The 15,087-nt window shown below is 45.5% G+C and overlaps 1 protein-coding gene across 1 annotated transcript; it reads right to left on the bottom strand.

Moving 5' to 3' along the window:
• Positions 1-13,833: 13,833 nt before the first annotated feature.
• LOC309558364 (olfactory receptor 5B12-like) lies at positions 13,834-14,772 on the bottom strand (the record flags this gene model as incomplete). The annotated part of the gene is made up of 1 exon (XM_082261431.1): positions 13,834-14,772. The coding sequence occupies one exon, from the start codon at positions 14,770-14,772 to the stop codon at positions 13,834-13,836; it is 939 nt and encodes a 312-aa protein (XP_082117557.1).
• Between the last annotated feature and the right edge of the window lie 315 nt (positions 14,773-15,087).

Below are 15,087 nucleotides of genomic sequence, written 5' to 3'. Positions count from 1 at the left end.
GCTTCCAGGTGGCTTAAAATGTCATACTATGCGAATGGTAATAAAGCCAGGAAACCTTTGGCCAACTGCCTTAGAGGGCATAGACTCAAAGCTAAAATACCCTATATTTTGCACCCTGTTAGTCGGGACAAGCTGCACAATCCCTAGGCTATTGCCAAAACATTTAGTTATTAATAGGGTTGAGCAAACCCGGACTGTATTGTTCGGGTTCGTACCGGACTTTTGGATATTTGGTACCCGGACACGGACCCAAACATTTCACTGTATGTTCAGGTACTGTCCGTTGTTCGGCAATGTTATTTGATGTTTTGGCGTGGTTTTAATGGCGCTGTTTCAACAGTTGCAAGGCAGCCAATCAGCAAGCGTTTAACTAGTGTGCCCATAGAAGCCATCACAGCATGGCATGGCTGTGATTGGTCAGTGCAGCATGTGACCCAGAGTCTATATAAGCTGGAGTCACATAGCGCTGCGCGTCACTCTGCTCAAACTATGCTAGGGAGAGGTTCCTGACTGCTGCTGAGGGAGAGATAGGAGATTATTGTAGGGTCAGGCTGGAGATTTCTTTGAGGGAAAGCATAGGAGGAACAATCTGCTTTAATCAGACAGCGATCTATATTGATTGTATTGTGTGGGGGTGCAGTGCACAATCTTTATGCCCTGACCTGAGCCCAGTGAGGAGGAGAAAGGAGAAAAAAAATACTTTATTAGTCTGTTAGGCGTGCGGTGCTGCACATTTCATGCAAGCTCAGTGCATATGTGTCTGCTTAATCTGCATTAAAAAAAGAAAAAAAATGTTTTCCTTCATATTTTACTTTGACATACAGTGTTTATACAGACACTGCATTTCTAACCTGCTCTTCAAAAAGCACCAATGTAAGGGGAAAAAAATGATTTTTCAGTATTTAGGGGAAAAAAAAGATTTTAAAGTGTTTCATTCAAATGTTTTTTTTTTATTCAATAGCGGAATAGAAAAACAACAGTATCCAACCTGATAGGCATACGGTGTGTAGCGGCCATTTCCTGCAAGCTCAGTGCATATGTGTCTGCTTAACCACTTCCCGCAAAGTGACGTAGGGCTACGTCCGCAAACTTTGCGGTGTTATACCGGGATGATGCCTCTAGCTAGAGACACCATCCCGGTACCGCGGTTTACAGCCGACGGTCGGCTTTCCATCAGTAACAACAGATGCGGCTCAGCGGGTGAGCGGGAGGGAACGTCCCCCCCTCCCGCAGCCTTCCGTGACTTTCAACGGTCCTCCCATCCCACCCGGATGACGTAACCCGGAGGCGGCGTCCATGACGTCACTTCCGGGTTACTCTGTTGCAAAAGGCGGCAGATTTAAAAAACGGCTGTATGCAAAAACGCAGTTTTCAGGGTTTTGCATACATGAAAGTGTAGTGGAGGGGTTCGGGGTCTTTTAGACCCTCGATCCCTCCATAAAGAGTACCTGTCACTGCATATTGGTGTCACAAGGGATGTTTACATTGCTTGTGACAGCAATAAAAGTGATCAGATTTTTTTTTTTTAAACCTGTAATAAAATTGAAAAAAATAAAATAAATAGGAAAAAAAAAATGTAGCCGCCCCCTTCACCGTTAGCTCGCGCACGAAAAAAAAACGTATACTGAAGTCGAGCCACGAATGAAATCGCTGTTCAAACCACACATGTGAGGTATAATTTAAAAAAAAAGAGCTACACTCTAACTCTAAACTGGTAACCGTTAAAAAAATTTAAAGCGTCGCTTATTGAGATCTCTACTGACCATAGTTTGTCGCCATCCCACGGGTGTGTGCAATTTTAAACTGTAACATGTTAGGTATCTATTTACTCAGTGTGACATCATATTTCACAATATACGAAAAAAAAATGGGCTAACTTTACTGTTTAGTATTTTCTAAATTCAGTGAAATAGGATTTTTCAAAACTTTTCCAAAAAAATTGCATTTTAAAGACCGCTGCACAAATACCGCGTGACAAAAAATACTGCAATGACCAACATTTTATTCTCCAGAGTCTTTGCTAAAAATATATATATAATGTTTGGGGGTTCTAAGTAGTTTTCTAGGAAAAAATACTGATTTTAACTTATAAACAAAAATTGTCCGAAATAGGGCTGAGGCTTAAGTGGTTAATCTGCATTTAAAAAAGAAAAAAAACTTTTTTTCCTTCATATTTTACTGTGACTTACAGCGTTTAGACAGACACTGCATTTCAAATCTGCTATTCAACAAGCACCAATTAATGGGACAATTATTTTTCAGCTTTTCATTCATATGTTACAGTGAGATACACCCATTGCATACTGTTGTTGTATTCTGCTTTGCAATAAAAACCCATTTAGGGGAAAAAAAAAGTTAATTGCAGCCATGTCTGCATATGTTACAGTGACATACACGCATTGCATACTGTTGTGTTGCGCATTGCAATAAAAACCCATTTAGGGGGAAAAAAAAGTTAATTGTGGGCCTGTGTACATATGGTACAGGGAGATACACCCATTGCACACTGTTGTATTGTGCATTGCAATAAAAACCCATTTAAGGGAAAAAAAAGTTAATTGCGGGCCTGTGCATATGGTACAGTGAGATACACCCATTGCATACTGCTGTGTTGCGCATTGCAATAAAAACCCATTTAGGGGAAAAAAAGGTTAATTGCGGCCCTGTCTGCATATGTTACAGTGAGATACACCCATTGCATACTGTTGTGTTGCGCATTGCAATAAAAACCCATTTAGGGGAAAAAAAGGTTAATTGTGGCCCTGTCTGCATATGTTACAGTGAGATACACCCATTGCATACTGTTGTGTTGCATATTGGTATAAAAACCCATTTAGGGGGAAAAAAATAAATTGCGGCCTAATCTGCATGTTTTACTGTGAGATACACCCTTTGGATACTGTTGTTCTATTCCGCTATTCAATAAACACCCATTTAGGGAAAAATATTACATTGCGGCCTAGTCTGCATATGTTACAGCGCAACAAAGCACACAGGTCTCACATGGAGGCCCAGTTACTGGTTGTGAAGTGGTGCTGTTCCGCAGAGCGACTCATGCATGCGTGCTGCAGCTGAAACTCCACTATTGCCTGCTGCTCGCACAGTCTGGCCAGCATGTGCAAGGTGGAGTTCCACCTTGTGGGCACGTCACATATGAGGCGGTGAGCGGGAAGGCTGAAGTTATGCTGCAACACTGACAGGCGAGCAGCAGCAGGGTGAGAACTCCGAAAGTGCGCACAGACAGCCCGCATTTTCTGCAGCAGCTCTGACATATCAGTGTAATTTCGAAGGAACGGGCAAAATGCTACGAGATTTTGCCCGTTATCGCACACCACCAGGCCGGGCTTGAGGCTCACTGGCACCAACCACTCATCGGTCTGCTGTTCCATGCTCCTCCACAACTCCTGTGCGGTGTGTGGTTTTTCCTCCAAACAGGCAAGTTTTAAAATTGCCTGCTGTCGTTTATCCCTGGCTGTGCTGAAGTTGGTGGTGAAGGTGTTATGCTGACCGCATGAGGAGGCGGTAGAGGATGAGGAAACGGAGTAGGAGGAGTTAGGAACAGGAGGCAAACTGAAGCGCACTGCAATCCTTGGTGGTGGAATGACATGCACCAAACTGCTATCCACCTCAGGCCCAGCCGCCACTGCATTTACCCAGTGTGCTGTAAGGGAGTTATAACGTCCCTGACCGTGCTTACTGGTCCACGTATCCGTAGTTAGGTGGACCTTGCAACAGATGGCGTTGCACAGTGCACACCTGATTTTGTCACCCACTTGGTTGTGCAGGGAAGGGATGGCTTGCCTGGAAAAGTAGTGGCGGCTGGGCACGACGTACTGTGGGACAGCCACCGCCATAAGGCTTTTAAAACTCTGCGTCTCCACCAGACGGAATGACAGCATTTCAAAGGCCAGGAATTTTGGCTGTTTGGGAGATAGAAGGCTGAACGCTTCCATTGGACATTGTGGAGATGGTTGTTGGTGACCCAGGTGGTGGTGTTGCTGGCAGATCCTTTGTTTGCGGGGTGGCAGGTACCGGTCTCTGTACAGAGGTGGATGAAGAGGCCAAGACTGCAGCAGAAGAGGAAGCAGGAGGAACCAGAGACCTTTCTTGGTTTTTGAGGTGTGCACTCCACTGCAGCTCATGCTTTGCACTTAGATGCCTGGTCATGCAGGTTGTGCTCAGGTTGAGAAGGTTTATGCCTCGCTTCAGGCTCTGATTGCACAGCGTGCAAACCACTCGTGTCCTGTCATCATCACATTGTCTGAAGAACTGCCAGGCTAGGGAACTCCTGTGAGCTGGCTTTGGTGTGCTCGGTCCCTTGCTGCGTTGGGCAGTAGCAGGGGTAGTGTGTAGGGCATGACTGCTTCGCTTTTGCACCCTGCTCCCTCTTCTGCTGTGCTGGTGGCTCTGTGCGACCACCGCCTCTTCCTCCAAACTACTCAGGTCACCTGCATGACATTCATTCCATGTGGGGTCGAGGACCTTATCGTCCTCCACATCATCTTCCACCCAGTCATCACCCCTGCCCTCCTTGTCGGTCTCCACAATTCGGAATTCCGCAGCAGTTGGCATCTGTGTTTCTTCATCATCTGAGACGTGCTGCGATGGTTCTCCCATGTACTCATCTTGAGGCATAAGTGGTTGGGCATCGGTGCACTCAATCTCTTCCACTTCTGGGGCAGGGCTAGGTGGATGGACCTGGGAAACCATGCTAACAGAGTCGTCAAAAAGAAGAAGAGACTGCTGCATGACTTGGGGCTCAGACTGCTTGGCTGATTTGCAAGGGGGTGAGACGAAAGATTGATGGACATCGGCTGCAGGTGCCAACTCTGACCTTTTAGCAGAAGACTGGGTGGGAGACAATGTGAAGGAACTGGAGGCACTGTCAGCAACCCAATCTAATTGCCTGTACTTGTTCTGGCCTCAACATTTGTAGAGGCGCATTAGGCCCTGCCAAATACTGCTGTAAGGTTCTGTTGCCTACTCGCAGCTGAGAAAGGTGTTTCACTTGTGTGTGTAGCTGGCACAGATCAACCACGTCCTCTCCTTGCAACAGAAGCTCCACCAGCAGCACCACCACCCAGCACTAACATGGTGGAGCAGTATGTGTGCACACGCCTAGACGTACTGAATGACGGGTCTGCCCCCTTCAACTTCTGGGTCTCCAAATTGGGCACATGGCCTGTGCTTGCCCTTTACGCCTTGGAGTTGCTGGCCTGCCCTGCAGCCAGTGTATTATCTGAACATGTATTTAGCACGGCTGAGGGCGTTATCACAGACAAGTGCGGCCGCTTGTCCAGAGCCAATGTGGACAAGCTCACGCTCATTAAAATGAACCAGGCATGGATCCCACAGGACTTGTCCGTACCTTGTGCAGAATAGACATGTATACTGGCCTTACCCAGCCATTGTTGTATTTTTGATTTTTCTCACTCTTTTTGGGGTGTACCCTAATTTAAAAAGAAATAACATTAAAAACAAAAACCAGTGTTGGCTACCTCGTCCTCCTCCACCGCCGCTTCCACCTACACCACCACATCCACCGCCACCTCAACCTCCTACTCCATATGGGCCTTGTCCTCCTCCTCCACTGCAGCTTCCGCTTCCACCTACACCGCCATATCCTCCGCCACCTCAGCCTCCTACTCCATATGGGCCCGACCTCCTCCTACATCATTCAAGATGATTATTTTTTTATTCTTCTGTTTTTTATGTTATTTTAAGTTATTTCCCTATCCACATTTGTTTGCAGAGCACTTGCCATGCTCTTAAGATGAGTTTGCTGAGATGGCGTACATCCGAGAGTACTCAAAGAATCTAGATGTAACCTTACTGAGTTCTTTGAGTACTCTCGGATGTACGCCATCCGGTCCTGGTGATTTATTTGTGTTAATTTTATCCAGTCTTTCTCTGATTTCACCCTCTGTTAGCCAACGCAACAAGTCCAGTGAAGTACTGCTAACCGTACCGTCATGGTCAGTGTACCCCTCCTTTTATTGTGTAAAGACTGAAGAGAAGAAAGCATTCAGCACGGTTACCTTCTCTGTGTCCTCTGTAACCATCCTCCCATCATCGTTAATTATGTGTGCAACATGCTCTGACCTCGTTTTTTTGCTGTTGATATATTTAAAGAATTTCTTAGGGGGGGGCGTGGCGACCGCCGGCAAACATGGCCGCATAGCTGCAGAGCTCCGCTCCGCTCAGGGACACATCCACGTACATCACGCCTCCAGCTCCCGCTAGTCAGCCATAACCGACCGCTCGAGCTCTGCTACACTCACCGCCGCTCCCGGAGATGCGAAGGCGCCGCCTGGATCCCCGCCGGTGAAAAAATTGTCGGCCTTCTTCCCCCCCATGCAGCGTGGCAGGAGCCAAGATGGCGCCGCTGCGGGACTCCGTCCTCCGGCTCAGCATCCCGATCCATCCGCAGGGGGATCTCTCCAAGACCAGATCCATCTTCAGCCTCAGGCAAATCCTCAGTCTCCTTCCTCTCCCCCTAACTCTGCGCCCTCATCACCGGCGTCCAGAAGCCCGGCCAAATCTAGGCCGCGTTTTGAAATCCTCCCCCATGAGGCCTGCTCAGCCGATATGGACACCCTAGCGGCTCCCTCACCAGACCCTTTTCAGAACTTTCCCCTTTCTAATCAGCCTCTCTCAGTCTCTTTGATGATCGACATGCTGCGGACCCTGAGAACCTCCATACATGCCAATACCCAATCTTGCCTGAGAGAATGCAGAGCGGAGATTGCTCATTTGTTAGTTAACCAGGTTGAACTCCAAATGGGTGAAGTTACCTCCTCATTCAACTCCCTTGTGGACTCACATTCCTCACACCATGAGATTATCTCCTCTATGCAGGCAAAAATAGCAGATTTAGAGGCTAGATCTCGCAGGAACAACCTGAAGATCCGAGGAATCCCAGAAGAAGTCCTGCCGCAACAACTCCCCCACTTTGCCAAAGATCTATTCCTGGCAGTTCTTCCGTCTCTTACCAATGCTGATCTAACCATTGATAGGATTCATAGGATCCCCAAACCCTCTTTCCTGCCCAAAGAAACTCCCCGTGATGTGCTTCTCCGCATCCATTTTTTTCAAGTTAAGGAGGACCTTCTCTAGGCCTTCCGCCAGAAGAAAGACCTTCCACCCCAGACTGCCAGCCTCCAAGTTCTCCCGGATCTCTCCCAATTCACCCTCCAAAGACGCCGCAACCTCTCTCCCATTACGAAGGCCTTGCGCAACCACAAGCTGATCTACCGCTGGAAATACCCGGCTAAGCTGGAAATCTCTCGTGAAGGCTCTAAGCATTTTGTTACCACCATGGAAGAGGGACTGTTTCTCCTTAGAACCTGGAACATCTTGCCTGAGGATCAGGATGGGCACAATATGGCCGCCACCTCTCCTCCAGCTCACCTGCGCCAGGAGTGGCAAACGGTTTCCTACCAGCGGCCCTCCAAGAAGAACAAAGGAGCTAAAGGGGCCTCTCTCATTGCATCTCACCCCCTAGTTCCCTGAGCGTACGGCGGGTACTCCCAGATGTTCCCGTTACCCCTCCACCGTGCAGTGTTAACTGCTCTGGCCATTCCATGGCCACCTTTTTACCTTCCGCTTTTTTCTTTTTTTTGTTGTTGTGACTTTTATGCTTTTATTCTTGACCTGGTTTTTTCATAAGGTCTCTAGTGCTCTTATGGTCAAGCGTTATTTTGATCTACTTCTCCTGCTAACTGTGCACTCCTCCTCTACTATGGAACACCGAACTGTTTCTGTCCCTACCTCCTGGATACCAATCTACGTACCTCTCTTCTCCCCCTTGCCTCATCCCTGGACGCTCATCGTCCTAGCGGGGTACACCCTGTATCTGCTCTTCAGGACACCTTTTCCCCACCTCCCTTACTTCTCACTCCAACGACGATACTCTGACCCTCCTCCTACCCCCATGCTATGGGTGTGAAGTTTGTGTCAATTAACGCCCGGGGCCTCAACCACCCGGCTAAGAGAAGATCACTTTGGCAAGAGGCTTTACACCTAAAAGCGGATGTCCTCACAGCCCAGGAGACGCATTTTAACATTCATGCCTCCCCAAAATGCTCACATCCGGCCTTCCCTCACATCTTCCAAGCTTCGGCCAGTGAAAAGAAAAGAGGAGTACTGATCGCCATACGAGATACTGTTACCTTCTCCCTTACGGACTCCTTGATTGATCCTGATGGTCGGTATATAATTCTAAAATGTATTATTAACAACCTTCCGCTTACCATTGTGTCTGTGTATGCACCTAATTCTAAACAGGTTAAATTTCTCCGCACACATTTGGAAAAAGTGTCGCGCTCCAGATATGGAAACCTTGTTGTATGTGGGGATTTTAATGCTCCAGTTAATCCAGGCCTCGACTTGTCCTCCCCTCGCAGCGGAGGTGCCCCCTCCTTGGTGGCTCTGCTGGAGTCGGAAGACCTGTACGATGCTTGTCGTTGTTTGCACTCTACTGACAGGTCCTACACGTACTACTCCCCGTGTCACAACTCCTACTCTCGCATAGATTTCTTTTTAGTAGACAAGTCTCTCCAGCAGAGGGTTTCCGAGGCCTCTATTCATGATATCGTGTGGTCTGATCATGCCTCGATATCCCTCCTTCTGGAAGAAGGCAATTCCTTTGCCACGGAGAGAGTATGGAGATGTAACGCGTCCCTATTCCATGATCCCAACACCCAACACCTGATCTCCCAACAGCTTCAACAATATTTCTCATTAAACTCCTCCTCCGATACTACTGTGTTTAACCATTGGTGTGCCCACAAAGCCTTCATCAGGGGTGTCCTCCTCAAGCTTAACGCCTAAATCCGTAAATCCTTCCGCCTGAAATTGGACAAAATACTTGCTGATATCCGAACTTTAGATGCCCAGAACATGACCTCCTCTTCCCAGGCCCTAGCGGATGAGATAGCTACTCTCCGACACTCCCTCAGAGAACTCCTGTCCGCCCAACATGAAAAATACATGCGTAAATTGAAACTGGATTACTATGCCAATAACAACAAGGCAGGCAAACTGCTAGCCAATCGCCTCAAGGCCCGTAGGTCCAAATCCAAGATCTCCTCCCTGGTCCACCCTCATACCAGTGCTACCCTTACTAACCCCAAAGCCATAGCTGACACATTCTCAGACTATTATAGTTCCCTGTATAACTTATCCTCATGTACATCCACACCTCAACCCACCGAAACAAACATCGCCACTTTCCTCTCCAATCTCCGTCTGCCCTCCCTATCAACATCCCAACTAGACTCTCTGAATCTCCCCTTTACTGTAGAGGAGATTTTCAAGGTGGTCAAATCTTTGCCTAACGGCAAATCCCCAGGCCCTATTCCTCGGAATACTTCAAAACCTACCTCCCCCTTCTGTCCCCTCACCTCCTAGAGGTCTCGCATCACTACCGTGAGTGTAAAGCCTGACCCTGCCCTTGCCTTGCTACTTCTGGGGATAGATGTCTTTCCAACGACATCTAGGACATTGGTTGCCCACATTTTTCTGGCCTCCTCTCTCGCTATAGCACGTCACTGGCGCACCCCTTCGCCCCCCAACCCTTCGGAGGTTGTTATGCAGGTCCAACTGAACTGCCAATATGAACGTCTACTGGCGTTAAGATCCTCATCATTCAGCTCCTTTGAAACCATCTGGGACTCTTGGTGGAGGTGGTATGGGGGCAGCCCCCCCTCGCTGCCTCCAACAGGGATCCCCCCCCCTCAACAACATCTCTACCTAACCTCTCCCCCCCCCCCTCTGGTGTTCCCGCCTGGATTCTCTGATGATGTCGTCTAACCCGACTTTCGTGGTACTACACCTGTTCAGACCCTGTTGATTGTATATTATACCTAGTTGCACTATGTACGAACAATAATGCTTTGACCACCCTTTCTAGCTCATGACACATTATTGTCTGTTGTAGCTGCTATGTTCTCCACTACTCATCGCACAAGTTATTGTGCGGCTGCGACCGTATTTATTGTTTTTATTGTTTTCTGTTGTTTGACGTTGAAGACTTTCAATAAAAAACATTTGGAATAAAGAATTTCTTAGGGTTCTTTTTACTATCCTCTGCTATTTGTCTATCAAAGTTGATTTTAGCGATTTTGATTTCTGTTTACATTTCCTATTTGATTCCTTGTATTGCTGAAAAGCCGGTAATGTGCCCTCGGATTTATATTCCTTGAAGGCCATTTTTTTTCCCTAATAAGTTTTTTTATATTACTGTTTAGCCAGCCAGGTTTGGCTTTGGCACTTCTAAATTTATTTCCAAAAGGAACGCACTGTGAGATACTTTTGTTTAATATGTTCCTAAAGCATTCCCATTTTTCCTCCGTGGTCAGTGTTCCTAGGGTTTGGTCCCAGTTTGTTTTCTCTATCATTGAGCACAGTTTGGGAAAGTTTGCCCTTCTGAAGTTTAGGGTTCTTATGTTCCCCTCTTGCCTTGTTATATTGTTATTTAAGCTAAATATGATCATCCTGTGATTACTAAAACCCAATTTGTCCCGGACTCCTACATCTGAGATTAGATCTGGGTCATTAGTCATTAATAGATCCAGCACTGCATTCATTCTAGTCAGAGAATCCTGAAGTTCGCAGGCCTTTAGTGAGTGTGTAGTCCCCTCTTCCCAGTCAATGTCAAGACAGTTAAAGTCCCTTAATACAATGACTGTTCTCTGCTTTGCTTCATTACCCAACAGTGCTTAAAATTCCAGCTCTACCTCCTCCCTTTGGTTGAGTGGCCTATAACAACCCCCACAATTACTTTCCCCTTTACTTCTTCCCTATGGAGTTCTACCCATACAGATTCTAACTCCGTACTCATCCCTTCCATAATGTCACTCCTCTCTACCACCTTTACACTATTCTTGACATAGAGACATACCCCTCCCCCTCTTTTTCCTTCCCTGTCCTTCCAATACACAGAGTACCCTTTGATATTTGCCAGCCAGTCATGTGAGGGGTCAAACCAAGTTTCTGTTATTCCCACAAGGTCTATGTCCTCCTCATGTACTAACAGTTTCAGCTCATCCATTTTATTAGCTAGGCTCCTGACATTTGCATATACTCCTCTTAGTTTTGTGGAAGTTGATAGTGAATAGTGCTTAATTGTATTCCCGTTTGGTCTGAGGTTTTTCCGCACAGACCCCCCAATGGTTGACGATATGGATCTACTGTCGCTGCTGACCTCAATAATACCTTCTGTCCTTTGCTCCCTCCTGACTGACTCTACCTCTGATCCCTCCCCCCATCTCCTTGTTTAAAAGCCCATCCAACTTTGTGGCCATCTTTCTCCCAAAAGAGCTGTACCATCCCCATTAAGGTGCAGCCCATCCTTACTAAAGAGCCGGTAGCCGACTGAGAAGTCAGCCCAGTTCTCCAGGAACCCGAACCGCTCTTTCCTACACCAGTTCCTCAGCCACTTGTTTAGTTCCCTAATCTCCTTCTGCCTCTCTGGTGTGGCTTGAGGTACCGGCAGTATTTCAGAGAAAACCACCTTGGAGGTCCTATTCCTCAATCTATTCCCTAAGTCCCTGAAATCGTTCTTTAGGATCCTCCACCTTCCTCTTACTTGGTCATTGGTGCCCACGTACACCATGACCGCTGGGTCCTCCCCAGCCCCACCCAATAACCTGTCTACCCGATTTGCGATGTGCCGAACTCGACCTCCCGGTAAACAACATACTGTTCGGCTATCACGACCACAAATGGTTAAAGAGAACCTGTCACTTCATATGTATGTGTGCCATCCTCACATACATGTCCCCTATACACTTTTCAGGTGTGCCTATATACGAAAACAATTATTTCTTCTCACATAATAGGTACATCTGTGCATGCCAGAGTGAGAGTAATAATTCTAGGTCCATGATTTACTGTCAACTCTATTTAGATGGGCTGTAAAAGCTTTTAAAGCATCACCAACAGATGACACGGTGTATAGCATTTTGTTGTCAGTTTATGGGCTTGTTCAATTTTAGGCTTGATGTGTTTGGTATTTTTTCATTCTGCGCAACCTTGTCTTTTATACTTTACTGAAAAAAGGGTAATATATTGTTTATGTGTGCATTAAAATTAACATTTTTTGTGCTGAATAGATAGGTTTAATAAAACCTTACTATCGTGTAATGGATAGATGAATGGTTGGTAGGATATATGGTAGTGTGGATGGATGGAAGGAAGGAAGGAAGGAAGGAAGGAAGGAAGGAAGGAAGGAAGGAAGGAAGGAAGGAAGGAAGGAAGGAAGGAAGGAAGGATCGATGGTAGAATGGATAGATGGATATATGGATGAGTGGGTGGATGGATGGATAGATTAGTTACATAGTTACATAGTTACATAGTAGGTGAGGTTGAATAAAGACAATAGTCCATCCAGTTCAACCTGTGTAGATGTGTGTGGCTGTAATCATCTCACATACCCCTGAATGTTCTGATCCTTGAGATGCACGTCCAATAGTCTTTTGAAAGCCACCATACTACCCACAGAAACCACTTCTTGTGGTAGAGAATTCCAAGATCTTGTAGCCCTAACAGTAAAGAACCCCCAACGTTGCCTGAGGTTAAAACGCTTCTCCTCTAATCGCATTGTGTGCCCCGAGTCCTCATGCAATCCCTTCGACTAAACAGCTTTTTTTCGAAGCTGAGATCCCCATTGAGATATTTAAAAATTGCTATCATGTCCCCCCTCAGGCGTCTCTTCTCCAGGGAGAATAAATCAAGCGATTGGAGACACTCTTCATAATCAAGGTCCTCCAGTCCCCTAATTAGTTTAGTTACCCTTCTCTGTACTCTTTCCAGCTCCAACACATCCCTTCTGAGGACTGGCGACCAGAACTGGACAGAATACTCCAGATGCGGTCGGACCAGAGTTTTATAAAGTGGAAGGATTATAGGATGATAAGATGGATGGAGGGATAGAGAAACACACTGAACTACAGTATATTCATGTGGTGACAGAAGTCCTATTGACAACTAAGAGATCTTCAGTAAAACAAAACCAAATAAATTCCTAGCTCAACTTACCGACCAGACTGCAATCAACCAAATTATCCTGTCTAACAGTATGCATTAAAAACGGGGGTTTAGTTTGCTAAATAATGGGGTGCCTTGATGGGAATTTGAAGCTTATGCATGTATTTGCAAATGTGTGCAAACTAAACCCATATTTTTAACACATACTGTTAGACGGGACAACCCAGTTGGTTGCAGGCTGGTCAGTAAGCTGAACTGGGAATTTCTTTGGTTTTGTTTTGCATCCAGTGGCCTTCCATGTGCTCCTTGCTGCAATTGCCAGTTCTAGGTGAGGGCAGTGGCCATTTGTTTGTACTGTTGGAATATTGGCGATGGGATGCACTGGACACCTTTTCTGCCATTGTGCTATGTGCTGGTCATCCAGTGTGCCCCTGTGCCTTTAAGGAGAGGTGACCTCCCTCCAGGCTCACCTGCCCTCTGCCTATCCATTATAATGCATGTGTTTCTACTATGGAGTCTTTCAAAATTTAGGATTAGAACTACAGAAAATATTGGGGTGCCTTGACGGGGCTCTTTTTATCTTACACATGTATTTGCAAATGTGTGCAAAACTAAACCCCTGTTTTTAACACCTACTGTTGGACAGGATCATTTGGTTGGTTAGCAGGCTGGTCGGTAAGCTTAGCTGGGAATTTCTTTGGTTTTGTTTTGCATGTGTTGCCCCTCCATGTGCTCCTTGCTGCAAGGGCAAGTTATAGGTAAGGGCAGTGGCCATTTGTTTGTACTGTTGAGATTTACAGTCATCAGAATTGCATAATATAGAGAACAGAAATGTGGGTTTGGTTATGGTAAATTTAATATTGTATTAGAGAAGGCCTTCTTAAGACAGTCTTTGAATGCTTTTGTTATATCCTGGTTCCTCAGACTGTAAATGAGAGGATTGAGGAGAGGAATGATCGATGTGTAAAAAACAGACATAACTTTGTAACCAGTAGAGTGAAGATTAGTACTTGGCTGGAAATAATTAAACATAATGGAGCCATAAAATATGAAGACCACTGTCAGGTGAGAAGTACATGTGGAGAAAACTTTGCTTCTATTCCCTTTCATTTTCAGGACAGTTTTAAATATGTAGACATAGGATAAGAAGGTCATTAATAGAGGTCCAAAAGCAAGGAGGAAACCCACAATAAAGACGAGCAGAATGTTGATGAAGGTGTCACTGCAGGAGATCTGAAACAGCTGTGGAAGGTCACAGAAGAAATTTTCAATTTTTGAGATACAGAATGATAATCTTGTGGCATAATGTGAATGCAGAAAAGCATTGAGAAAACTAAGGAACCACGAAATGGACACCAACTGTGCACACATTTTCCTACTCATGATCTGTGTGTAATGTAACGGCAGACAAATGGCGGTATATCGATCATAGGACATGACAGCCAACAGAAAAACCTCAGAATTTGCAAGGAATATAAAGAAGAAGACTTGGGCTATACAAGCTGTTATGGAAATATTTCTTCTCTTGGTGAGCAGGCCAAGTAACATACGTGGGACGGTGACCGAGGAACAACAGAGGTCCAAACCGGCCAGGTTCCCAAGGAAGAAATACATAGGAACATGGAGGTGAGAGTCAATGACTGCAAGGGAGATGATTAACAAATTGAAAATTATTGTCAGAAGGTAGATGAGTAGGAAGAAAAGAAAGAGAGGAAACTGAAGAGCCGGAAGATCAGACAGTCCGGAGAGAAAGAATTCCTTCAAAATTGTCTCATTTCCCATTATAACAAATTTACCTAAATATTCAGGAACTTAAGAATATTAATAACAACCGTTTTTTTTTTTTTTTATTTTGTTTTGCATGTAATAATTGACAAATGAATGAACAAAATATAAAATGTTAAAATTCTTCCAAAAAATTGCAATTATACATTTAGGAATACATTTTTGCATAAAACATGAGCTGGACTGTTATTACCAAGTACAATGTCAAACATTGGAATTCCTTGTCTAAAATCTAAGAATCAAAATAATAAAATAAATGTTTAAAATCCCAGAAGCAACTGAGGTACCAAAAATTGTAATTTTATAAATTGT

This window comes from Pelophylax lessonae (assembly GCF_965119305.1).
Source record: "Pelophylax lessonae genome assembly, chromosome: 6".
NCBI lineage: Eukaryota > Metazoa > Chordata > Amphibia > Anura > Ranidae > Pelophylax > Pelophylax lessonae.
This window is presented reverse-complemented; position numbering and strand designations above follow the sequence as displayed.